Raw genomic sequence first — 26,165 nt, forward strand, 5'->3', positions numbered from 1 at the left:
GGCCGGTGTGGCTCAGTAGTTGAGCGTCAACCTATGAACCAGGAGGTCACGGTTTGATTCTCAGGGCACAGGCCTGGGTTGTGGACTCGGTCCCCAGTGTGGGGCATGCAGGAGGCAGCCAATAGGTGATTCTCTCTCATCATTGATGTTTCTCTCTCCCTCTCCCTTCCTCACTGAAATCAATAAAAATATATTTAAAAAACAACCCATTCCTTCACCCTGTCTTTGCCTCTGCCTCATTCTTTGTTTACAGCCAGATCTCATAAGAGCGGAGTTCTAGCAGCCTGCCTTTCCTCCTCTTCAGTCCCCCCACGCTGCCGTGGGACCGGCCCTGCTACCACTGGAATCCCTCCCCATTGCTGGCTGTCCTTCCTGCTGAGCTGATGGCTGTCACCTCTTCCTTGGCTCTGGGAGGCCCTCTAACCGTCCGGTACCTTGGCCACTACCTGGGCGCCTTTTCCGCCACCTGCCCTGCAGCTTAGTGTGGAGGAGCCCGGAGACTGGCCTGGCCTCTGTCCCTCTGCGTGGCTGCGCATGGGGCCAGCACTGACTGTTTCTTCCCGGGTCTGCAGGTCAAGTGCAGACTTCTTTCCTGAGCTCCAGACCATCACATCACAAACAGCATTAGACTCCCTTTCTTCTCAGGTTGGGGGCTTCTGTACCAGGATCTGCACTCGGCCAGAAACTCAGAGTCAGCTCCAGACTGTGCCTCCACTGTCACCACCTCCTGCCCCTCCCGCCTCTGGAACCCCAGTGCCTCCCTTTGCTTCCGTTCTCCCGACACTGGGTGGTGGGCTCCTTCTCACCCAATTCACTTTAAATAATTCACTGTATTATTTTCCTTGCCCTCAGGTTAGTTACCCTTGGTTCCTCTCTCCATGTAACATATTTAAAACATGTTTTCTTCCTGAATTTTCAGATCTTTTTTGTTTGTTTTGTTTTGTTTGTTTCTTCGTGGTTTTTTTTTTTGTTGGGGGATTATATTTGAGCTTAGAATTCTATAAAACTGTAGGGTTTTTCAGTTGGATATGAAGATAGACAAAGTTATCTTTGGCAAGATAATTTTATATGAGAATAGTTGATAGATATATACAGAGATTCCTAAGAATTTCATCAACAGTTTATTAATCTATTCTGTTTGTCCATACTATCAATTTTTAGACAATCTTTGTAGCATAATATAAAAAGTATGTCTTTGTAAAAAGCAGTTCAATTTTTTCCATGTTTGCTGCTTGCGTGCTTTCATTTTCAGTATTTTATTTCTGTTTCTATGGTTACATTATGCCCCTTCATCATAGTTCTGTTTGAAAAGGTAAAGACTATCATTAACAGTAATCATGCTTCTGCAGTCGTTTTTTATGAACATAGTACCTCAGCTACAGAAATCTGGTCTGCACCTTTCCTAAGGGTCAGAACGTGTAGGTGACTTCCATGACTCTTAATTAAGGTGAGGAATATTCAGAAACACTTCGTGTGAGCTAAGTATTGACTGAGAAATACCATTAACTTGAAAATTCACCTAGAAGATTCTTGAGACCTTGCAAGACCTTCTATCTTAGTCTGTGTTTAATACAATGAAATTCTAACAGAACAAAAAGATTCAGGCAGTTCTCGTAACTGTGGGGAAGACTTGAATCTATATCAGTATTTGCTTACTTCTAAAGATACCGTATCTTTAAATCTGCATTTTACTTATTTGCAGGTCCCTCGTTGTGGTCCATTTTTGGGCACCATGGGCTCCGCAGTGTGCTCAGATGAACGACGTGATGGCAGAGTTAGCCAAAGAGCACCCCCAGGTTTCGTTTGTGAAGGTATTGCGTGCTCCGCGTCATGTCTCTTAGGAGTTTATATGAACTAATGTGAAAGGAATTCCACATGCTTATAATTGAGGTTGGAAGCTGTTATTTTTGTAGTAAACTATTCTTAAAAATCTTAAAATAGTTTTGCATCTCTCTAGTATCAGGAGTGTAAAACTCACCACACTTTCCCTACATGTGTGTGGGTGCGGACAGGACCAGTACAGAGCAGGATGGGCCACGGGGAGATGCCTGTGAGCAAAAGCAGACTAGATCATGCACTGTGGATCATTGTGATTTTAATAAAGGAAGAGTATTAGCAGACACATGTCATGGAACAGGTAGGTGTGGTGTGGAAAGTGATAGGTGCTGGGAGCCGGGGGGTTGGAAGCGTTGCTCTCTGGGGTTGGCGGACCTGCAGCAGACACCGAAGGTTTTTCTGACTCTCAGGAAGCAGAGGACAAAGGAAGCCAGTCTCCTTCTTGCTTTCTGTGTTTGTACTGAGTTTCACATGCTGTACCTTTGCAGTATCTCTTGGATGGGTAAGTACTAGAAAGTGATAATTGTGGCTCACTTGGTTTAGCACACATAATATCATTCAGGACTTAGTACTGGTTTAGACAAAAGGCTAGCATATGAGTTGAGAGTCTTAGAAATGAATTATTGGGAAGGAAGGCACACCCTGTATTCAAAAGCCTGGATCTTTAGGATTTAAAACAAACTAAGAAACCAAAGCCTATTTCTTACAACCAGAATTTATTAGTTCATAAGACATGTTGACAAGTATACCTGTACATATACATAGAGTTAAAAATGACATCAGCTGGGTTTGTATGCCAGTGGATATATAAATTGAAAACAGAATTTGGACAGGCTAATTCATTTGTACAGCAGGTGTATAATTTATCAGACAGTTTCTCTATAGATAAGTGTGCTCTGAATAGGTATTGCAGTTAGGTGGCTCAAAAATCAAAACTGAAAAGCTGTGTTGAGCAGGCTCATCACACGCCTTCCCATCAGTCCTGTTGTCCCCCCATAAGTAACTGCTTGCATTAATTTTGTATGAATCCTTCTTTATGCAGATAGAGCAAGTGTGAATATAATGGCTAGCTTTTTAAAATTTAAGGACTTATTTAAAATTCCAATGAAATGTGTAATGTAACCTTAGAATGTCACCCTAAAATGTCCAATATAAATAATGGAAGGGAACATTAAAACTGCATGTTTGGTCAGTGATAAAAGATAAGGATTACAAGCGAAATGAATGATTAAACATTTCAATCATAAGATTAATCAAGGTGATGGTAATTGTTGTAAGCTTGCTTTTATATGTATAATGTTACTGGTGTAGGTAGCACATTGTTCCTGGCTGCCATCGGAATGATTTATTTAAAGTGACGATACAGTTACTTCTCACATTGGTACCAGACTTGGCAGTGAGACTTTAAGTTGTTCAAGTGCTTGAGTGTCTCAGCCAGCCAAGGTCGGGAAGCCCTTATCTGCGGGAGATACCTGAGCCCGACTGCTTCTGCCGTTCACAGGCGGTGACAGTGTGGATGGATCGCTCCCTCTCTAGCACCGGTTTTCTCTCACTGGACATCGAGGAGGGCAGAGGCAGTTTGCATGGAGCTTGTGAGGTGGATTGTTTAAAAGGCTGCAATGGCTGAACCCTAGTGAGCAAATGAGAAATGAGATTGGCGAGATCTATTGGCATTTCCTAGTAAGAGAGGCATGTGGTTCATTCTAAAACAGCTGGCTTATTGAGAGCTTTTTGAAACTTCTGGGCTATGGAACTGATGTTCTGTTACCTCTGTGTCTTTTCATTTGATTTCTTAGTCTTTTTTAATGACTGCAGTAGTTGGCATTTTTGACATGTGAAATATGGAGATTAGTCCATTCTGTGACTTAGATTTACAGAATCATTATGCAGGTTATCTTAAACTTGATATTTTTATAGTTTGATGTAAAATTTTGTGACCACCAATAATTTCTTATTTTACAGAAAATGGTAAAATATACCTGAGAAAAGTTAGCATGCTTTTTTGGTCCATGTTTTGCTCACTGGAATAGGTTGCTGAAAGGCAAGGCTTTCCCATTATTGAGTCCTCGTTTCCTGGACTGCTGGTGTGGTGATGATGAAGGGCACGCAGGTCCTCCTGGCGCCATGTTTATGTCCATGGTGGTCCACTCGCCTGGATCGGCCACCAAGTTTGGTCAGATCCTGAGGTTCTCATCCTACAAGGGCTGTGAAGTGATACATGAGTTATTTCTAAGCCTCATAGAAATCTATTTTTATTCAGAATTAAATTAAAACTTTCATTAAAATGTCAAATGCCTTTGCTTTTCAAATTATGTATAGTTGGTTTGCTAGCACTAACAAAAATGGGAATACATATTTATCATTTAATCAATTGTTGGGTAGATAAAATCTTTGAAGATGAAGTACCTGGTAGAGAAGATGGGAAGAAGAAGAATTATACAAGGTTTTTTAGGTGATGAACAAATTGGGTTCCCCTAGTCATATTCAAAGTCCAAATCAAATCATGTTTTTTATAGGTGTGGCAATTTTTGATATTTTATATTTTATTTTATTTTTTAAAAATAAAAATGGTCTATATTTAAGGTGTCTAACATAATGATTTATATCAAACCATTTTATATGAAGTCATTCCCATGGACCCCTGTGGCCTTTTCTGGGGGCAGGGTCTCTGAACTTAGTCTGTGCCGTTGGTTGGACTATTAGTCAGGGAACATCTTTAACTCCTGTTTTGATTGGTTTCTGAACTAGATGATGGGTGCCTGAGGTGGGAGCCTGTACCCTGCCATTTCTTAATTGCTTTCCCTTGTGCAGGTGGCTCCCACCTCCCATGCCAGCCTCTCTCTCCGCCCCCCAAAGTTTAGTACGTACACTGATGGCTGCTGGGCTGTGGTTACTATGCAATGCACTTGGGTACAAAAATTCTCCAAGTCAGACTCATCAGCCACCTGGTTGGTGAGATTTTCTACTGTTGCATTTCATTTAGCATTAATCTTGTTTGTATAGTAGCTGCTGTACTTGCATTTTATGTTCATTATAACTTCATGTTGTAAAACCAAGGGTACAGAAGGAGTTAATATACATACATTTGTATTTTCTGATTTAAAAATAGGAATATTTATAGTTTGATTTATTCTTAAATGTGCAACCATCTTAAAGATACAGCTCACGTTGTTTAATTTTGGAAGCTCTTGACAGTCAGTATAGATCATCTCTGGAGCCTGCACTGTTTAATTCTCAATGTCTGTGCAGTTGGTGTAAGCAGATAACACAGGGCAGTCTCCAGGTCACCAACTGGCTGTGCAACTAGGTACCAGCTGACCAGCTGAATTCCTGTTTTTCTCTGTCGGAGAATATTCACCAGTTTACTTGGCATCTTATCATAGTAGAATTTATTTTTTAGGAACTCTAAAAATGCCCCTCAGATAATTCTGGTAGAATTGTTAAATCTTAAGAATATCCTAGTTTTTATCTATGTTGTTGTGGTAATAAAAGAAACCCAATGAATAAAGTTTATTAGCTGTTACTGCACTCACTAAGTTTGGCAAAAATCTTTAAAAAGTTATCAAAAATGTTAATTTAAATATCTATTTTGAAATTTATATCTGACTGACAAAGAATTTGATTTTGAAAAATTTCCCTGTACTGTCAACATGCCATTAGTAGAAAGAAACCTCTGTTTGAGGTTTAACAAAATGTCCCTGAGTGTAAGTTTAAAGGTTCCCTCCTCAACCTTGGAGCCTCATTGCCACCAGTGGCAATTTTTATTTCCTTTCTGAGCTCAGCTGCTTATTAACTGTGTGTCTTTGGACAAGTTACCCTGTACCCAGCCACCTGTAAAGTTGAGATGCCATGCTGCACACCTGTCCAGGTTGTAAGTAGACTGGGCACGCATACGTAGAGGGCCGTCATGACTTGTGACACAGAGTAGGTCTTCCATGAAAGATATCTATTATCCATCACGGATATCTTTGGTCTCTTCTGAATGTAGATCATTATTAAATATTTATATATTTAGTTTCCATTTCCATTATTGTAACTCATGTTTTACATTCAACAAAAATATTTCCAAAGAATTTTAGTGCTGCAAAGGTTTTTGAACTTCAGCTGCCCTTGACGCCTGGAGAGTGGCTGCCCTTCACTGGGACTCCTGGCCCATGGCCCATGCTCAGCAGGATTTGCCTGTCGCCATTGCCTTTGTCTTTGTAGGATTGGTCTCTGGGGCCCCTAGTGGGGAGGCACACGTAGTGATCCGGCTTCAGCAGGAATGTTAGAGGCTTATTTGCTTCCCAGAAGAGTGGTCAGTAAGGGACCCTACTGGGACCCAGGACTGTGAGAAGAGACCACTTTTAAAAGCATACAAGACTTTGGTTTTATGCATGTTCTGGGTTAAGACCACATTATCTTGTTTCTACTTAGTGTAGCCCTTTTATGGATTTTACTTTTCTGTTAGAATCCAGTCGTACCACAGCTGGGGATCTGGTGAGCCTAGCTCAGTGATGGGAACCTTTTGAGCTCAGCGTGTCAGCATTTTGAAAAACCCTAACTTAACTCTGGTGCCGTGTCACATATAGAAATTTTTTGATATTTGCAACCATAGTAAAACAAAGACATATTTTTGATATTTATTTTATATATTTAAATGCCATTTAACAAAGAAAAATCAACCAAAAAAATGAGTTCTCGTGTCACCTCTGACACGCGTGTCATAGGTTCGCCATCAGTGTGCAGTGGGCACGCCACAGATCTCAGTCGAAAGACAAAAGATAATGAACTGCCTTTGTGGTCACCTTGTCTGCTCCTCTCTGGTCTGACTGCGGAATTGTGGGAAAAACAGCACAGATGTGTTCACAACTTTAGAGTCTGTTCTAAAGAGTTGCCTCCCATTGCTTAGTCTTCTCTTTGTTCTTTTTTCACTTTTATTGGACAGCTGATGTTGATTTAAAGTGTATATAGTTTTTCTCATAAACACATTTAAAAATGAAAATAATTAAAAATATTGTTTCAAAAGGGTGTTCTAGAGAAAAAACAGAATTAAGGTAGTAAAAGAGCACCCAAGAGCATATGAGGTGCGAGAATCAAACCAAAGACAAATGGCTGTGCCTCCACCATGTCAAGGTTCATTTGCGTAGATATGCTGGATTGGTTCAAGCTCCGGCTAAAAATAGTGTTTCAAGCCCAGTGGAAATCTTTCACTCTCGGACAAATGCAGGAGTTATATTTTAAAAACTTTTAACAATGTAATTTATCAATAAATTTTATTTCCTACAGGTATAATGTAAATACAGGTTTTTATTGGTTTTAAAAAGTTTATATTACATTGACAGTCCTATGAGGGAAAGATGCAATATATCTCGGTTTTTCTCAAAGTGCACTGTTTTTAAAGTCTTACATAATAGCTTATAGTAATTGTGTTTAATTATTGGGAGATTGTGTGACTTAATGTGTTTCAGATTCGTGCATCAGCTATCACACGTGTCTTGTTGAGGGGAATTATCACACAGCGTGCACTCATCTCATTTCACAGGCATTCAAATGGGCGCAGATACCCGAAGCCAGGAACCTGCAAGGTATCTGCTTCGTGCCCAGCAGCTTGCAGGAGTTAAAAGTAAAATTTATCAGACATCAATAGTTTATTGAAGAAATACTCCTTTTTGCTTCATAATTTGCAGAAGGCTGCAACTGTCAGTCATGATGTACTGCCTCTTGAAATTAGTCAATAGAGCAAACAGCAAGAATTGCTGTGGGCAGAAAATAAGCACTGTAATCATGACATAACTGGGGTCAGTGATTTATGGATTTCAATATAGTAGTAGCTGCATATGATTGAAAATTTACTAGGTCACTAGTGCACCAAAAATTTTATTCACAGCCTCCAGGCATCTTTTGAAATGTGCAACAAAATAAAAACCTCTGAACCTGTTTTGACACCGCAGACTCAGTGGATGACATGCCAGCCCAGTGAGTCTCATTTAAATGTAAATGTGTCATAAACTTTTGTACTACAGTCTTTAAAAAACGTCAACTACTAGAAGGAATAATGCATCTGAAACTGATTTACATATTGAAGTTGTCAAAAAGGACCCTTTTATAATCAAGCTTAAATTCTCTTATTTTAAAGTTGGAAGCCGAAGCTGTTCCTGAAGTATCTGAAAAATATGAAATTAGTTCTGTTCCCACGTTTCTGTTTTTCAAGGTAAGGATAAAGCTGGCACAGAGTGTCTCCTCTGCCCTGGGCCGTGGGGTTTCTGTTTTGGTTTCTTGACCCTCTCCCCTGACCCCTGAACATTCCCATTGGGTTGTTCCTGGCTTTGTCCCTACTCGTAGTCTCAGTGTTTGCTTGTCCTGGGGGTCCTGGGAAGGTGACATGGCTTGGAGGTCCAGCAACCAGAACTGGAGCTTCTTGAGAGCAATTCAGATACCTGCTGTAGACCCACAGTGTTTCTGGCGCTGGGCCAGAAGTTGGTTGCTAGGGCGGTGTGGACGGAATGAAACCGTGGGCCGGCCGTGGTTTGATGAATGATTCCTTTATGAAGCCATGCAGATCTGTCCTTAGGGCCCCCTGGGTGTTACCCCCATCCCAGATGCCTCCTTTATACTTAATAAAGGACGCATCCCAGCCAGAGTGGGAAAATCTTTCTGTTTTAGGTGAGACGGGTCTGGCTTGAGTTTGAGATGTGGTGATGTTTACAGCCAGCCCAGTGAGTCTCATGTAAATGTAAATGTGTCAGAAATTCTTGAAAAAGAATCAACTTACCGCACTCTTGAAAAACATCAACTACTTGAAGGGATTTGATATTTGAAAATTTATAGATGTTTTCCTAGTATGTTCCCAAAAGGGAAGAAAGAAAAAAAGAACTATTAGTTATTTCTAAAATTGAGATGCATTGCAGGCAATTGGTAGTCAGATTTCTAAAAAGTTTTCCAGTAATAGTGTTGACCCCTTTAAAAATTGGCTAGAACTATGGATTCATAATTGTTATAATTTTGGAGCCTAAAATATAGAGGTGACGGAGGAATGCCTCACATACTAAATGAGTTTTTTAACTTTAGAATTCTCAGAAAATTGACCAATTAGATGGTGCACATGCCCCAGAGTTGACCAAAAAAGTTCAGCGACATGCATCTGTGGGCTCCTTCCCACCCAGTGGTAGTGAGCACCCCAAAGAAGACCTCAACCTTCGCCTGAAGAAGTTAATTCATGCTGCCCCCTGCATGCTGTTTATGAAAGGGACTCCGCAGGAGCCGCGCTGTGGTAAGACGCTGCTGTTCAGATCCTGTAACAAAGGGGCCTTCACCAGGATGGGTCAGCGAGGTGCCCACACTGTTTGCAAGCTGTGCCACCCTCCTGTGCTTGGGTTCACATACCTCCGGAAAGTCAGGACGGTTCCAGTTCCCGGTGCGGTTAGGTAATTACTTGGGTCATATGAATTAGTTTGCGCTAGAGACTCAGAATATTGGAACCAAAAGGCATCTTAGGAGTCATCTAACTCAGGATCGTTGTTGCTTGCGTAAGTACCCAAAGGTGTGAGGGCAGCGTGCCCATGGCCTGTCTCCTGATTGTGGAGCTGGGCAGCTTCCAACTGCCCATTGCCGGGCCCCTGAATGGGCTTCCTGCCTGTTCCGTTACCTTTGCTGTTAACAGCCGCCCTCTCCGCCCTGGCACCCCCCTTTTACCCACCTCCTCCAGATGTATTAGTTCACAAGCTCACTGAGCTCTGCTAGTGTTCCCATGTCTGCCTGCTACTGCTGCCTGCCTTGTCTCCAGCATCTAGTGACTATTACCCATTGCTGTCATTTCTAATTTTTAGCTTCTGCTAATTTAAAGATTCCTAATTCTGTGTCTTACAGTCACTCTTATTTTCTGAACCTCATAGCTGCTTGTGATTTTGTCGTTAAGTAAGTTTTACAGTTATTAGACGCCTCTGGTAGGGGCTTCTGTTGTTTTCTTTGTACTGTGCCTCGCAGAGCAGTGATGCTGCATAATTGAGCATTTAGTGCCTTTTGATGCGCTGCTGAGAATCTGAGTATTGGTTTCAACTGCATAGGAGGGACTTTGTTAGGTGGGTGCTCTTGGTGGGATTACTGGCTGTATAGAGTGACCATGAAAATAGCCAAGCTTCCAAATAAATTCAATTGTAAATTCTTCCCTATGTGGTTAGCAAATTACATATTAAATTATGAAAACGTCTAGTTGAAAAATAAAGTTTCATGATGAATTCTATCCTAAAAAGATACAAGAAAATCATTTCTTTATCTCTCAGTTCTACTTGAACAATTTCCTTGCCAACATCCACATACCAGGTGGCCTGCTGCGTACGTACTGAAGCCAATGTGGTCTGTCCCCGTCTGTCCCCAGCTAGCTGCAGCGGCCTCGGGCAGTCTCTGGGAGGTGCTTTGTTTTCAGTGGAGGGTGCCCTGGTTTACCCTCTGCCATCAGGCATGAAACTCATTCCTGGCGCTTTCTGTGGTGACAATAACAGGAGTTAGAACACCAGCCCAGTCTGGAGTGCTGCAGAACTGGCTGCAGAATGTGGGTGAACCTGTGTGACAGGTTAGACTGGGTGAACCTACAGAAAAACCAATAGAAGTTCTCTCTGGGATCGAACAGCATTCTCTTCATCTGTGCTGGACGAGAACCTAAGGAAACTGGCAGGTGGGCTGGCTCAAGCTTGAGGCACCGGAGGGGAAGGCCAACTGGATGTCACGACAGGTGGGCTGTGGTCCCAACTCTGCCCCTTGCCACCTGCCTTGACAACTGGAGGTGCAAGTCAGTCTCCCTCTGGTGCCTCCATTTCTTCCTCGGTGGAGGTGGGAGTGGGAGCCAGTCTCGGAGATCCTTTCAGCTCACTTAGAAATAATCCTTCTGCTTACCTTTCACTTCATTAGACTGCCTTTATGATGTATTTATGGCTATTTTTATGTTAACTGTCTGAGTGGCATTTAGAAGACTACAAATAACAAGTTAGAATAAAAAAAGAAGCTTTAAAGCATTTCAGAGCAATCTGAAAACACGATTAATTATAGACAGATATTCAAGATCTAATTAGGAAATTAAAAGATTTTTAGATACCAAGGATTTAACAAATTTTATTCTTTATAATTTTTATAACTACATTTTTTTTAAAAATGTATTTTTCAATGACATTTGACATTCAATATCGTTTTGTCGTCCCCCCCCCCCCCCCGATATTTCAAGTACCTATAACTACATTTTAAAAAGGCTTTTCTACTTCCTGATGTTTGGTTTTTGCTACATGCCTTTCTGTCCCATACAGGAAATAGATCATTGCACGGTGCTGGTATTCTCTAATAAAATACCCACCTGAGGATGGATTGGGAGATGTTTTATTTGCCTGCCCATTAACTTCCTTCATCAGCTCTGCTTCCATTGCTTGCCCGTTTCTGTGCGCACTGCGACACAAGCTCTTGATCTTCCAGTGTTTCTTAGAGGATTGTGTACCACTTTCGCCCTCTTCCTTCCTGAGCCTGTGTCGTGGGAAGTTGTTTTGCTCCTCTCTTAGCCTCTTCGAGGTGAAGCCTGGGCAGAGCCTCCTTTGTCGTGGCTATTGGCTGTGTGGACTCGGGCGGCTGGTACTTCTGTGTTGCACTGAGTTCACTTTGAAAGCATTCCCATCAGTAATAACCATGGCTCCCTTTGATGCGGTGGCTTTTTGATTAGCTGGCTCCCACCTCACTTTTAGTTAATCAGAAAAAACGTGAGGGAGTAACACCATTTTGTATCAAGGAACCTTGAAAGCTGTTTCCGGGTCTGCCCTGGAGTCTCCTTGTTCTCAGCCCAGCCCTGCAGGGCTCACGTCTGTCTTCCTAACCTTCCGTGCGCTCTGTCTGCGGAATTGTAGTGTGTTGCGAGCCTGACATGTCGGTAGGGGCTCAGTCGACAGGATTAGGTTGTCGTTCTGTGATCCTAGGAAGACAGGTCACAGAGGGCCCTCGTGTGTTAGGGGGATGTTTATGAAGCACCGAGCTGTACATCCTTTTAAGCAGAATGTAAAATCCTCGAACATGCAGGTTCATTAAGTTAGTTGGGAATTCTTTTATCTATTTCAGTTAACAAAGCTTTTAGCAAAAGGAAAGGTCTTTGAACCGCAGAACAAATTTCTCCTGCAGTGAGTGTCATCTAATTGGGTTTTACTTTTTAAATCAGACACAAAAACATGGAAGGTTCAGGAGTGTTCTTTCGGGTTTCATTGTTGTTAGTGATGAAATGTGGCAGTTAGCTTATTATTCACGGCTTCTGTCGTAGAAATGACTACAGGTAGAAAGAGTGATTCTGTGGCAGTTAAACATGGGTTTTCTGCTTTTAAATATCTTTATTGCAGGTGCGCATGCATGCATGCATGCATTTTTCTTTTAAAAAGTGTGTGTAAATATTTTGTTATTAGAAGAAAGCCTTCTTACTATTTTATCCTTAAGCATAACATTTCCAGTCTGCCACTTTAACCCTTAAAAATGAAGCACTACCAATCAATCTTTCTGGTCTGCATGTAATTGCCTGAAGCTAAAATAAAGCTCTTTCTCAGCCAGTTACAGTAGAAATGAGTTAATATATTGGCAACAGAATAACCATCAGCCATCAGCCGTTAGCTGTTTACTAATGAACTCCCAGATGAATGAAAAAATTTCAGAGTCAGTGTTTTACTTCAGGCTGTACATGAACTTAACACTTCAGTTGTAGAAAGCAACTTCTATGCTATACAAATAAATATAGGGGGCAAAAGGAGGTTTACAGTTGCTCATATGGAAAATAATCCGATGATAAATAAATAATAATGCAGGAGTAAACTGTGTTTCCTGTACAGCTGTAAACCCCTTTTGTCCACCCTGTGCTGGTGCTGCTGTCCATAGGCTGTGGGCTGGGAGGTGTTTGATGCTCACTAATAGATCCACATCTTGGTAGTAAAGGTGCTTTTGCATGGCATCAGGTAGAGCCTGATCTTGAAATAATCTTTTCTTTGTTTTCTTGCTTGCTTTGTTTTCTTTTTTTGTTAATCCTCACCGGAGGATATTTTTCCTATTGCCTTTTTTAGAGAGTGGAAGGGAGGGAGGAAGGAGAGAGAAAGAGAGAAACATCAAGTGAGAGAGACACATCAATTGGTTGCCTCCTGCATGCACCCTGACCTGGGCCAGGATTGAACCTGTAAACCAGGTATGTGCTCTTGATGGGGAATCGAATGCGAGATGCCTCAGTGCTTAGGCTGATGCTCTAACCATTGAGCACAGTGGTCAGGGCTAGAAATAATCTTATACTGAATTTTATGATTCAGTTTTATTTACAAATAATTGCAAGTATTGAAAACACTTGGGAAGAATTCGCTTACAGAAAGAAAAATATCCTCTTTTCAGACAAGAATAATAGGTTTATAAAAGACTGATATTCACACTCTTATTCTTCAGTACTAATGTCATCCTAAGAAAAGGATGTCAAAAAAGTATGGAACAAAAATGTGTCACTAAATATAATAAAATTATGGAGCATAAGATTGTCACTACAGTGTAGGGAAAAAAATCACATAACGTACTTTGGGGAATGTAAATAGTTTAAAAAAAGAAACTGCCAAGTTATGACACCAGATGAGAAAGAGCTCCCTCAGTTTATTGACAGTTCATATATTATAACAGGGGGTAGCTTTGAAACCCAGTGTGCAGAAGTATCCTTTTTAGACTGCACAGAACACATTCACTTGCTTTTTAATTTCTCCTATTTAGAGGTGGCAAAGGTTAAGAACTGCTGAAATGGTTACATGGGAAGTAGTAATGGGCAAACCGAACTGGGTCTCCAGTATGGCCAGGTAGTAGTTAAAAATAACTGTTGTAGAGCTCTTCCCTCCACCAGTGTCGATTCTCACAGATGCACACAGCAGAGCGGGCAGGGTCAGTCCCGGGGTCCAGGTCAGTCCCCTGATTGATGGGCCAGGGCTTGAGGCTCTGCTTTTTGGCTTGTACTGTTTCTTTTACAACAAAAAAATGTGCCTGATATCGAAGAGGAACTTTGATAAACACACACACACACACATTTAAAAAAAATTCACAAGTGTATTAAAAAGTTAAATCATGTGAACATGTGGTTCAGCAGTAGATAAGGGGTTCTTGGAATTTGTTTTCTCTGCACACTATTCAGCCATGGTTATGAAATCACTGGTAAAATAGAGGCAGACATCTGTGGTTAGTAGATATATGTACTCTGAATTTCAAGTTGTGTGTATGTTTGTGCAAGAGAGAGAAACTAAGTTTTTTATTTTCTTTTTCTCTATTCAGGTTTCAGCAAGCAGATGGTGGAAATTCTCAACAAACACAATATTCAGTTTAGCAGTTTTGATATCTTCTCAGATGAAGAAGTTCGTCAGGGCCTCAAAACCTATTCCAATTGGCCCACCTACCCCCAGCTCTATGTGTCTGGTGAACTCATAGGAGGACTCGACATAGTGAAGGTTAGAATTGGGAAGGTGAACTGGTACCGAGTTTTCATTTAGAGCGCAGTTTCTTGAGTGCTGGACTAGGTCCAAAGAGTAAGTTTCTTAAGAACCTCTCCATTTAGCAGGCTGAGTCTGGCACCTCTGCAGGGCATTTCTGATGAGATGACTGTGACTGGCATTCTGTGTTAGGGTGTGGCCAGGACTTACCTGCAAATGCTTCCTTCAGCTTAACCTGTGTTTATTTCAGGAGCTGGAAGCATCTGAAGAACTAGATACAATTTGCCCCAAAGCCCCCAAATTAGAGGAAAGGTAAGTCTTTTAAGAGTTTCAAATAGTCTGTCGTTATTTTTAAAAATATTTTTTAAATTCTCAGCCTTTGCATTGCCTTTCTGTACAGAAGTCAGAGATGTGTCTCATATGCCAAGTTCATCATTCTGCTGTTGGCAGTCAGACAAGTCATGCTCACTCAGGAAGGTGTGATTCGGACTGGGGAGTGTTGTGTGTCACTTTAATGACTAAGTGGAGGATATTCTTTGTTTTTATAGAACTGTTATTGCTGCAATGGCATGGGCACGTTGTAGTTGTCTCCGCATTTCTGAGCCAGGATCCAGCTGTCTTGATGTCCAGGTTTTAGTCAGGGCTCTGCTCATGGCATAGCTGGTCCCGGTGTTTTCTGACACGGGCCCTGGTGCTGCCGCTGTCACCGTCCCATCGGAGCACTGGCGTGGGCGTGGGGGAGCCAGTGCTGTGTGTGCAGTGTGCGGGCCACGCGGCTCCCCGCTGCCTCCAAACCCTGGGAACTGAGCATCCGGGGAGACTTCGGAGCCGTCACATCCGTCCGACTCGTCTCATGAAGCATCTCAATCAGCTTTTAGACATTTTATCTTATAGAAATTTTGGGCTTTGTACTGCAGGGAGACTTAAAGGAATTTTTATTGTAATAAATATGAATTAATGTAGAGGTTTAAAAAGGAATTTCTTTTGAAGTTTAGTGGCATATCAGCCATTCATTGTTGGGGAATGGCTGGGCTTCAGTCTGTAAGGTAAAACTTCTCCATGTCATTGTGTTGCCATTTCAAATTTTGAGAAATTTTTAAAAAAATATATTTTATTGATTTTAGAGAGGAAGGGAGAGGGAGAGAGAGACAGAAACCTCAATGATGAGAGAGAACCATTGATTGGCTGCCTCCTGCACGCCCCCTACTGGGGATCAAGCCCGAAACCTGGGCATGTGCCCTGACCAGAATTGTACTGGGCACCCTTCAGTCCGCAGGCTGACCCTCTATCCACTGAGCCAAACTGGCTAAGACAAGAAATTTTAAGTGTTTAAAAATAAACACCTGATTTACCTACCCTTGATTAATGAAGTAATCCTTATAAACAGTATTCTTTCTATGTCAAGCCAGCCTTTAGGTGGCACATTTTCTCAAATGATTTACATCCTTTCTTGCCTTTTTGGTAGGAAAGTGGTGCTCCTTGTCCCTTTGTTACTCTGGGGTCCTCTGCGGAGAGCTCGGGCGGCCCCGGAGGCTGTGCGGCCTCAGGAGACTGCTGTGCACCTGCTCTGCTGGGGTTTGCTCTTCGTTTGCTCTCTGTTGAATGCACCCGAATCTCTGTGGTCAGACTCCAAGGGATGGCCGGCTAGAATTACGTCGGAATTAAGTTCAGTGTATTTTGAGTAATAATTTAAAGGGCTCCTGGGAGGAAAAGTGCAGGAGCCAGAGTTCCTGGGCTTGGTGACATCTGTGGGGGGTGGGCGGACAGAGGGACCTGTTTTGCTTCCCTGGATGCAGGTGGTGGTTACTAGGTGAGAGATTGGGATCAGCATCATGTCGTTTCTTACTGTTTTTTGTTTGTTTATTTTGAGAATTAGCTAATCGCACTCTGTTGAAAGTGTACATGACAGCTTTGTGCGTAATTTGTGGTTCCATTTGTGACAACTTTATTCTGTGAGGAGATTTGGAGCCACCACGAAGGATCCAGAGAACCAGGGGCAGGAGGAGAACATGGTGATGGGGCCACCACGGGGCCTAGAGGGTCTTCCGCAGCCACTGTCCCCACACTGACTGTTCCTGAGATCTGTTTCTAGGCTCTAGGCTAATATGCAGATGGTGCGCATTCTGACAGCAAGTTAGCTCCTGGTGCTTGAAAGATTGTGTGAAATATTCAGCTGAAGTTAAGAGGAGAGCATTTGATTTTAGCAGCTGGTGTTAGTGGTGTTCCAAGACGTAGTGCTCCCCTCAGGGGTGGCCTTGTGGGCACTGAGCGTGCGGAGCCGTGCGCAGCCTCAGGAGGAAGGAGACATGCAGGATGGAGCGCTGGAGGTTCCGGATGGGCCCCTTATCGAACAAGTCCTTATTGAACTGGGTATTATTATTTTTTTAGAACTGTGAGTTGATGGGCTTAAATTGCAACTTGAAGGAACATTCTTTGCCTTAAAAAGCCACATTGTGTTTTACAGTGGCTTAGGGAGAGAGTGAAATAAAGGGAAATGTCAATGCATTTGCTTGTTTAATGCCATTCAGAGCTGCGAACCATCATCCTGCTATCCCTCAGCATGCACGTTGCTCCTGAAGCGCAGCGAAAGTGGGGTTTAATAATTGAGCTGAGCCGTTTCATATCAATTTTCTCTCCTTAGGCTCAAAGTACTGACAAATAAAGCTTCTGTGATGCTCTTTATGAAAGGAAACAAACAGGTAAAGAACTCAAAAATGGTTTTACTTGTAATTTCTTTTGATGGTAACATGTGCAGCAAGGGGACACTTACCAGCTTTTTCCCAGCGTTGGCTAATGGAGCCGCGGAGGCACCAGGAAGTTATCTGGGCCTAATTGGTGCTTGTGGACACCAGACCCACTCATCTGCGTGTTCTGACTGTCCTGGCATCGCACGCAGTGGGGTGTGTTTCTTTCTGCTGCCAGACTGTCAGCTCACAGGTCAGCAGTGTTCTCACTTCCTGGTCTGTGAGTTGCTGTGGGGACCATGACTTAGTCCACAGAGTGCAGTCTGGTCACTGCTTCCTGGGTCCAGGAACCTCATGGGTCTCAGGTTGGTGGCTTTAGGCCATCCTGGAAGTGTAACCCCTGCTGCCGCCTGTGTGCTCAGTGCTTGTGTGATGAATGAGTGAAATCGTTTCGGCATTTTTTTTTCTTTTCTGTAACTGCATATTCCTATTTTTCTACAAAGAGAGTTCTTAGTGTTCATCAAATCCTCAAAGGGTCTGCCCCTCACTGGCTAAGAACCACTGACGCATCCGACTTCCCTCTAAATGCCGTTTCGCTGTGTGGTTCCTCTGGTGTCAGGGCGGTTGTCACTTGTGGCAGGTGGTTCTTGCAGCTGCTCTGCCGTCACTTCACGGAGCCTCGCCTTCCCTTGGTGCACAGCCTGGTGCCGCCCGCACAGCGCCTGCGAGCACGTGGTCGCCATCACTGTGGAGTTAATATAGCTAATACAGTGACACCAACTATCTTACATAGGAATCAGTTCATACAACTGTTACAATGAAAGCAGGACAACTAGGAAAATGGTCAGATAAATTCCAACATGTGATCCCTGGATGGGGACCTAGACTCTTTGGGCCACTGTATTTATGAAAACAAAATAGAGGAAGCTAGTAATTCCCAGTAGTGAAAAGCCATCTTTTCTTTTTGGTGATTATTTTTATTCTCAAAACACTCCCTCCCCCCCCCCCCGGAAGCCCAGACAGTATTCATGCATTTTGGGAACATAATTATTAGTGCCATTAAGGTGTTTGTGTGGCCCCAAGTCTTCCCTCAGGATTGAGGGGATTTGAGATTCTGTGCATGAAAAATGTGTAAGATTTCCATAACCTGAAAAAAGTTTGGAACAGGAAAAGGATGATGATGGCGAAAGGTTGAGTATTGAGATGGTCTCCGTGAGTGACATCTCAGGAGAGCGTGGGGGTTTACTCGAGGGTCTTCTGACCACAAAGATAGAAGCTACTAGACACACGCCCTCCCCTTGGTTACAGACCGAAGTGAATCTGTGGGGGGGGGAGGGTGCGTTTGAGCCGATGTCTCCGGGTCAGTACTGGAGGTGCCCCTGAGCCCTCACCCGTCTGACTGCCCTGTGATGTGAAGGGCTCTGAAGCTCGTCCTCACCCACCAGCTGTCCCAGGACAGAGCGTGAGGGACAGCCATGCCGTGGGCCGTGGGCTGTGAGCCGTGGGCCGTGGGCTGTGGGGAAATGCCATGCATCTTCACTTTTTCTCTCTGCATTTAGGAAGCTAAGTGTGGATTCAGCAAACAGATTCTGGAAATACTAAATAGTACTGGGTAAGTCAGTCTTACTTTTAAATGGTCTGTTTAAGAAGTTCTAACTTTTCAGTTATATCTAAATCCATGCATTTTTATCTAGTATTGTTGTTATACTGGTTTGTGAATGCTTTAAGTTAGATTACAACAGAATGTTCTGGCCAATGTCAAACTCCTGGTAACATTTCTCAGGCAACAATGAAATAACTATTTGTCTACTTTCCCGGAGGAAAGTGAATAACTGAGTACTTACCAGGCATAAAGATATTTTGGAGAAAGTGAATTATGGGTGTTTTAATTTTCTTTAAAAACATTTTAGTGCCTAATTCGTCCACAGAGCAGATGGGGTAAGTATTCAGGTCGATTTATGGATCTGAGGAGGAGGGTAAATTACATGCAAGGTCCTTGCTTTTCATCTGCTCAGTGATAAGCTGTCAGGTGAGAAAATTGTGATTGATTTTTATGGTTAAAAACAACCACTTTTATATGTCAATTATACCTCAATTTAAAAAATTAAAACAAAACCACTTGGGGATATTTACACATGTTTTATAGAGTTTGTCATGTGTTTTTGCTTATTTTTTTTATTTCACAATTGCTTTTTAATATACGTTTTCTAACCATAGCTTTAAATAGATGAGGGAGCCCTATGGAATTATAGGGAAAGTAATCTTCGAAATAATTTAGACATTCTTGGGGAGGGTTGAAATAGTCAAGCAGCACAGGTCTCGTACAATGTTAGGGACATAAGAAAAAGGGCAGATTTCTTAAAATGATTGTGACGTTTCACAGAGCAGAGTCTGATCAGCCTGTCCTGTGTGTTGAGCCTCCTGTCCACTCGGCGGAGGACGGAGGACAGCTGGCTTGGTCTTGGTCCTTATTTTTATGGCCCTTCCTCTGTCTGCCCTCGGCCACAGCTCCACGGAGACACACTCAGTCCACTCCTTCCTGGCCCCAGCCTGTCCCTGGGGCGCCCTCTGCTTGTTCATGAGCCAGGATATGACAGCTCGCAGATTTGGGAAGGGCTCCCTGCTTTCTGTCCTGTATCTGCAGTCCAGACCGGACGGGAGGGCAGTTCTTGGGGGGCTGGGCTTCCGAGGGAGACAGTGTCCCACGGCCCGAGCCTTGGTAAACAGGATGGCGCTGCGGTGGGCGCCCGTGGAGCCTCTGCGGCTCTGTATTGGGAACACACCGTGAACTTGGGGGGTCAGCTCTTTGTTCTCTCTCCTCTGATCTCGCGCTTGTCTTTTCCTCGCTAGTCCAGATGAACTCGCCGCCAGGGCTGAGTCCCAGGTGCACGTTGAGGTGTGAACGGTCCCTTACAAAGAACTGCTGGGACCCTCAGGCCCATGCACCTGGGCCCCGGGCTCCCTAGGTCCCTGACAGGTGGCCTGTCACTCGCCCTTTTTATCAGACTGTGCAGCTGAAGATGTGCCTCCCTTAGTTCACCTGAAGGGAGACTCACCTCATGTAGGTCCTTTTTGATTCCCTTTTGCTCTTTCAAACATCTCTTTTCTCGTACTTGCTGCTGGTTAATCCTGTCGTCTTTTTTGAGTATTTCTGCGCCATGGATAGTTTTCTGGGGAACTTGTTGACCAAGTAACCAAGGTTTCCCTTGAGGGTGGCCTCAGATTTTGTATGTGGCGTTTTCTTTGGCCAATTTTTGGACCTGCACATAGGACCCTCACGCCTGGCCACACACCTGGCCTCACGCTGACTGATTCCCTGACCACCACGCAGGTAAAGCACAGCCCCGTCCTGGAGTCAGTCCATTCCCGTGTCGCAAGGCGGCATTCGCTGGCAGTGAGGGTGTCCTGGCTGGTGAGTCCCAGCAGCTCCGGCCATGGCCTGCGGCATCTGAATGTTTCTCTTGCCCTTTAGGAGAAGGTCTGCTGGCCCCTGTGTAACCTCGTGTTGCCTAGAGAAAAACTCAGACACGTTTGTGTCTTGGCATGACTTATTCTGAATAGTACCCGACGGAGTAAGAAGTAAAATCATTTCCGTTTTTCTACAGTAAATTACTTTTGTTGGCACCAAAATGGTTGATTTTCTTGACTATTTTAAAAACACAAAGTAGGTTTACAGTTTCTGTTTAGAACTGAATTGTCTGTTAAAACGTTTTCTCCTGTTGCAGTGTTGAATATGAGACGTTTGACATATTGGAGGATGAGGAGGTAAGTTCTGTCTTTATGTCCTTGGTCTCTGCGTCCCTTGCGCTGAGGGGCAGGTGTCAGGGTTCCTGCTGTTTTCGTAGGTGCGGCAGGGACTGAAGACCTTCTCCAACTGGCCCACGTACCCGCAGCTGTATGTGAAAGGGGAGCTGGTCGGAGGGCTGGACATCGTTAAGGTGAGTCCCGAGCACCGGCGCCCTAAGACGGGGACATGAGAGTTCGTTTCGAACAGGAACTCTGGCTGTCCTGGCCGCCTTTCTCTTCCGGCCTCACGTCCAGGCCCTTGTACACCATGTTACCCTGTCTGGGCCCTCGTATCTGGTCATCTCCCCGTCACTGCCCTGTCAGACCGTCCCTACCGCTCACCTGAGCCCCAGGCTCTGCCTCACGGTGGGGCCTGACCCGACACTGGCTGCTGCTCCGGGAGCCCCTGCAGCTCCTGAGCGAGGCCGCCAAGCCCAGTCTGGAGCGTGGTGCTCAGAGCAGCTCACACCGCGGCCGTGCTCCAGATTCAGCTTTCTCCCGCTGCACTGAGTCTGGTGGGACTTTCCTGCATGTTTTCAGCTTTTCCTCACCGCCGCCTCTGCTTTGGGTGGCCTCCCACGTTCCATAGTTCAGTCTGTTCTTTGTATCCATTAGGGTCGCTCTTTTTTTTTTTTTTTTAAATATATTTTATTGATTTTTTTACAGAGAGGAAGGGAGAGGGATAGAGAGTTAGAAACATCGATGAGAGAGAAACATCGATCAGCTGCCTCCTGCACACCTCCTACTGGGTATGTGCCCGCAACCAAGGTACATGCCCTTGACCAGAATCGAACCTGGGACCCTTCAGTCCACAGGCCGACGCTCTATCCACTGAGCCAAACCGGTCAGGGCTAGGGTCACTCTTGTCTGGGAATCACCTAGAGCCGTGGTCGGCAAACTGCGGCTCACGAGCCACATGTGGCTCTTTGGCCCCTTGAGTGTGGCTCTTCCTAAGGCTTAGGACCTAAACCTTAGGAGTCTCCTAATTAAGTTAATAACAATGTACCTACCTATATAGTTTAAGTGTAAAAAATTTGGCTCTCAAAAGAAATTTCAATCGTTGTACTGTTGATATTTGGCTCTGTTGACTAATGAGTTTGCCGACCACTGGCTTAGAGTATTCCAGCTAGAAATGTTTGCTTCTGCTCCTGAAGTCCTTTAGACTCAGTGTGCCTTTAGACTCACATTGTTACAGTTACTCTACTAGCGGCCCGATGCACGAAATTCGTGGAAGAGTCGGCCTTCGCAGCCGCGGCTGCCTGGATCCTTCCCTCGCAGCCGCCCTGGCTTCGCCCTGGAAGGACGTCCGGTCTGATTAGCATATTACGCTTTTATCATTATAGATTTTCTCATGTTATTCTATTCCGACTCACATGCTCTTGGTGACAACAGGCCGTGGGCAGGAGGCCTGAGTCGCAGTGCCAGCCGGCCCTGTGGTCACTGCCTAGTTTCCTGACGGGAAACCACAGGATTGCTTAGGCCAGGCCAGGTCCCTGGGTCTCAGATGCTAGAAAATCGGTTCCTTCTCAGACTGTGAGCACGTGTCAAGGGCACACTGTTTCTTACATGTCTTCAAGGATTTGCTCCTTCTTTGTTGGCTTTAAACTCTCGTTGAATTTTCACTGGCCATGGCTTTTCTTCTAGAATTTAAAGTCTAGAAGTGCGATGGCAACTGTGTGCTACAGACACTACTGAGGAGCTGACACCCCACAGTGGCCCCCTGTGTGATGGTGCTGGAGGGGGCGGCAGTGGTGGGCACGGCAGGGCCTGAGCAGGGGCTGCCTGCCTGGACTTCCTCTGAGGTCACATCTTAAGTGGAAGGCAAGTAGTAAGTGGTGCTGCTTCTAGTTACGTTGGAGAACGAAAGCTGTAAAGCCGCACTTTGTAACGTGAAGGAATCCGAGCAGGACCTGCGTGACGTCAGTGCTGTGGTGGAAGGTTCTGTAGGCCGGCCTTTGCGTGCAGAGGCTGCAGGCTTTCGGGTTTGACATCACACTTTCAGGCGAGCCAGGGAGGCATGTTTCTGCTAAACTGTCTACTCCTGGTGGGAAAAAGGTCTACCATAGTAGCTTTGAATAGCCCTGAAGCAACAGAAACAGATCTGCATCTGTTACTTTATACAGGGATTTTATTTTTGTAAAACACAGTCTTCAGACCCCAAATTCTCTCGAGCCTGTTCTTGTCTGAATGTTTTATAGCCAGTACCTTAGCCATCGGTAACTCTTGGGAAGATGCAATCAATAAATCTCATTTAATTCTGCAGCTGAGCTGCACGGCAGCTTCTAGGTCTGCAACAGGGTGTTGGCCATATGCCTTGATGCTCACCTGCGGGAACATAGGAATTTGGGGATTTCTTCTTTGGGAAGATAACTGGGAGCAGCTCCCAGATCGGCATTTTGGTGTGTTTCTTGCAGGGCGGGGCTCTTCATCTATAGGTTAGTTAACACCGGGGTTAGTTCCCGGGTGTCTGTTCTGGCCTCTGGGAGCAGAGTGCTTGCTTCTCTGGTGAATGGGTGATTGACTATATGGACTAGTGGTCAGTGACCCAGTCAGTCTCATGTCCTGACCATCTTAGCTGCTATGCAGTGTGGACTCAGTGAGTGCGTCTCAGCTCTGAGGGGTCCACTCTGGAGAGTGTGTGGAGTCCGAGCATTTAGACCTGGTCGCCCTTAAACTGCCCCTGAGGACAGTTGCTGTGCTCAGGACTCCCGCCGGGCCAGTGCACTGCTCTAGTGCCGCCGCCTGAGAGAGGCCCTGTCCCGTCAGGGGGTCACAGGCCTGGGGAAGTAGGCGAGCTGTCTGCCATGTCAGCCAGGGCGTCCTCCATCCGATCTACCCGAGGGCCGCCGGCCTCCTGGGGCAGCCCGCGGTGCTTTGGTGCAGCAGGGCGGCTGCTGTTCTGTGGGGGTGGATCCCAAGGCACCGCTGCCGGCGGCTGAGAGCGTGGGACAGGGTCTCCCCTCCCAGGTCTCACCCAAGAGGAGCTCGCCTGGGGCTGTTGATTGGTGTTCAGGCTGCTTCCTAAGAACCTGGCATGTTCCCTCAAATTAAACTAGAAAACTTGATCCTTCGGTCACACTTTAAACTTGATGGCTGTGTTCCAGCTTTTCTGGAGATTTCTGCAGCATGTGCTGGTTGCTGGCCTTTACGTGTATTTACATGGCAGTGTGGTGGCTTTGCCGGGTGGGGGGAGAGTGGCGCGGGCAGCAGGTGTCGGTGCAGGTGTGAGTGGATGCTCACACCTTCAGTCGCTCACCGTTTCCGCCTCTCTCTGTTGTATTGTGTGGACAGGAGGCCGCATTGTTTTGTTCCAGTTGCTGGATTTGTTAATGCGGAGCCTTTTTCACCCGAACTTTGCGGTCTGACAGCGTCCTGAACGCCGTGGCTCCGTGCTTAGCTGGAGGTTGGCAGCTGGCGTTCCGTCTGGTTCTCTGGTACAGATGCAGTCTCTCACTGCATTGTTTTTCACAGGTGCCTGTCCATGTTGTTTTCTTTTTTATTTCTAGGAACTGAAAGAAAACGGTGAATTGCTGCCTACACTGAACGGAGGAAATTAATAACAGTTAAGCGTGGTGCCCAACTCGTGCAGGAAATACTTCGCTACAGCCGAGCGGCTCGCGGCCAGGCCTCCCCACGGACGCGGGAGGAAAGGCCCCTCCCGTCGCTGTGCCCCACAAAGCCGTGCTAAAGACATGTGTTACCATTTCCCCACCCAAACTAGAGCGCAATAAACCAGTGAAAAGCACGGTGGAAAGAGCGTCTTTACAGGGAGTGAAACATAGTGACCGTGGTTAACTCACTCACTGCCTCTCTCCTAATGTGGGCTCCCTGTCGCAGTGGTAAATAGGCTTCCAAAAGGGGAGACGTGGGACGGAGTGAGTCCACAGCGGTATCACAGCAGCGCAGGCCAGACCAGTGGCTCCCCTCGCTGGCCAGAGGCCTCTACAGCGCGGGACGCACATAGTGGTGGATCGTGGAGGCGATGCAGGGCGCCTCGGACTCTAGTGAGCGCAGCGTGTGCTCCCAGGAAGCACTGCAGAGGCAGCGGCCTGACGGAGTTGGCACAGCAGGCACTTCGCACAGCACAGGGAGTGGGCGGCTGGGACACGGCTGAGGGTGTTGGTGCTACAGCTCACTCTAAGCACTACATGGACAGCATGGATGTAGCCTTTAAATAGGTTGGCAACATCCCGAGGTTCATGAAAATGTCAGCACACTTTTTGATCCTGAGTCTCCCTTAGGCCTGTCTCATGCACGCCATTCTCAGGATGGCTGCCTTCCCCTCCATGCTGCTGAGATTTTGGGGTGCCTATGGCCCTGTATGGTCACTGACTTTTCCCAGCCTATTGATCTGGTGGTGAGGGCCCACAGAAGTGCCTGGTGGTGGTAAGGACAGGGTACCAGCCAGCCATTCAGATAAGAGACGGGAAACCCTGGGCTCCGGGAGGCTCGCCCTGCCCGAGGCGCTGCTTCCCTGCTGTTGGCCTGTGTGAACGAGGCAGCGGCCCACGGGGCGCGTGTTCCCAAGGGCATCTGCACAGGTCACAGTGGTGGACATGGCCTTGCCTCCTGCTCGGACACGGACACCATCTCACTGGGTTTTCTTGCCGCTGTGTAATCAGATGGGGCTCCTGCATTGTCCATGAAACAGAACCTCTAATGCAGAGGGAAATGGGGTTTCATGAAGCCATTGAGTGACTCACGGGGGAGGAGGCCATCCATGCATACTTTATCCCAAACTGAAGTCGCTTGCTTTCATGAATTTTGCCCTGTCCACCTTGTCCTATGGTACTTTCTGCTAAATTACCTTTTAACTTCAACTTATCCTAAGCAAGAATATCTTTTTTAAAATATATATTTTTTTTTATTGATTTCAGGGAGTAAGGGAGAGGGAAAAGGAGAGAGAGAGAGAAAGAGAGACCGAGACATCAGTGATGAGAATCATTGATTGGCTGCCTTTACTGGGGATCGGGCCCACCACCCAGACATATGCCCTTGACCAGAATCAAACGCAGAACTGTTCAGTCCCCAGGACAATTCTCTATCCACTGAGCCCAACCAGCTGGGGCAGGCATGTCTTTGCTATCACAGATTGATAAGCTATTCTTCCCTATTGCAGCTCAAAGCAAATGCCTAACTCTTCACATCAACACCCACCTGTAGTTTAGGAACCACTGTTCTGCCAAAGGGGTTGCTCTGATGATGTCAGCTGGGCCGTGAATTTTAGAACAGGCTGCCCTTCCTTAGGGTGACTCGCATGACGGGAACCCTCAGCGACATCACCCTTGCTGAGCACCCTGGTTTGAGTAGGGGTGAGAGTTTATAGAGTTCGGGGTGTCGTGTCATCCCTGTCCAGCACGTGCTAGCCTGCTTTTCTCTACATTCTGGCGGGGTTGCTTGTGGACCCAGGTAGCCAGACCCAGGAAGG

At 45.4% G+C, this 26,165-nt stretch overlaps 1 protein-coding gene across 2 annotated transcripts; it reads left to right on the top strand.

Moving 5' to 3' along the window:
* Positions 1-1,699: 1,699 nt before the first annotated feature.
* GLRX3 (glutaredoxin 3) lies at positions 1,700-24,487 on the top strand. 2 transcript variants are annotated; one of them, XM_023748698.1, is made up of 11 exons: positions 1,700-1,811; positions 7,706-7,794; positions 7,955-8,029; positions 8,887-9,088; positions 14,113-14,285; positions 14,518-14,579; positions 16,909-16,966; positions 18,511-18,563; positions 20,677-20,716; positions 20,797-20,889; positions 24,244-24,487. In XM_023748698.1, exons 4-11 carry the CDS (start codon positions 9,049-9,051, stop codon positions 24,292-24,294), a joined length of 570 nt encoding a protein of 189 aa, XP_023604466.1. In that variant the 5' UTR covers positions 1,700-1,811; positions 7,706-7,794; positions 7,955-8,029; positions 8,887-9,048; the 3' UTR covers positions 24,295-24,487. The 2 variants fall into 2 exon arrangements, with proteins under 2 accessions (XP_023604466.1, XP_006108100.1); XM_006108038.3 differs by lacking the exon at positions 7,706-7,794 and having other exon boundaries at positions 1,703-1,811.
* The last annotated feature ends 1,678 nt before the right edge of the window (positions 24,488-26,165 follow it).

This window comes from Myotis lucifugus, unplaced genomic scaffold, assembly GCF_000147115.1.
Source record: "Myotis lucifugus unplaced genomic scaffold, Myoluc2.0 scaffold_1689, whole genome shotgun sequence".
Taxonomy (NCBI): domain Eukaryota; kingdom Metazoa; phylum Chordata; class Mammalia; order Chiroptera; family Vespertilionidae; genus Myotis; species Myotis lucifugus.

What these genes read in the sequence shown, in the direction of transcription:
- GLRX3 (XM_006108038.3), top strand. Translation starts at nt 1,755, where the DNA reads ATGAACGACGTGATGGCAGAGTTAGCCAAAGAGCACCCCCAGGTTTCG. An exon ending in GAAATACTAAATAGTACTGG is followed by an intron (nt 18,564 to 20,676) that starts GTAAGTCAGTCT and finishes CTCCTGTTGCAG; the next exon opens with TGTTGAATATGAGACGTTTG. An exon ending in GAGGGCTGGACATCGTTAAG is followed by an intron (nt 20,890 to 24,243) that starts GTGAGTCCCGAG and finishes TTTTATTTCTAG; the next exon opens with GAACTGAAAGAAAACGGTGA.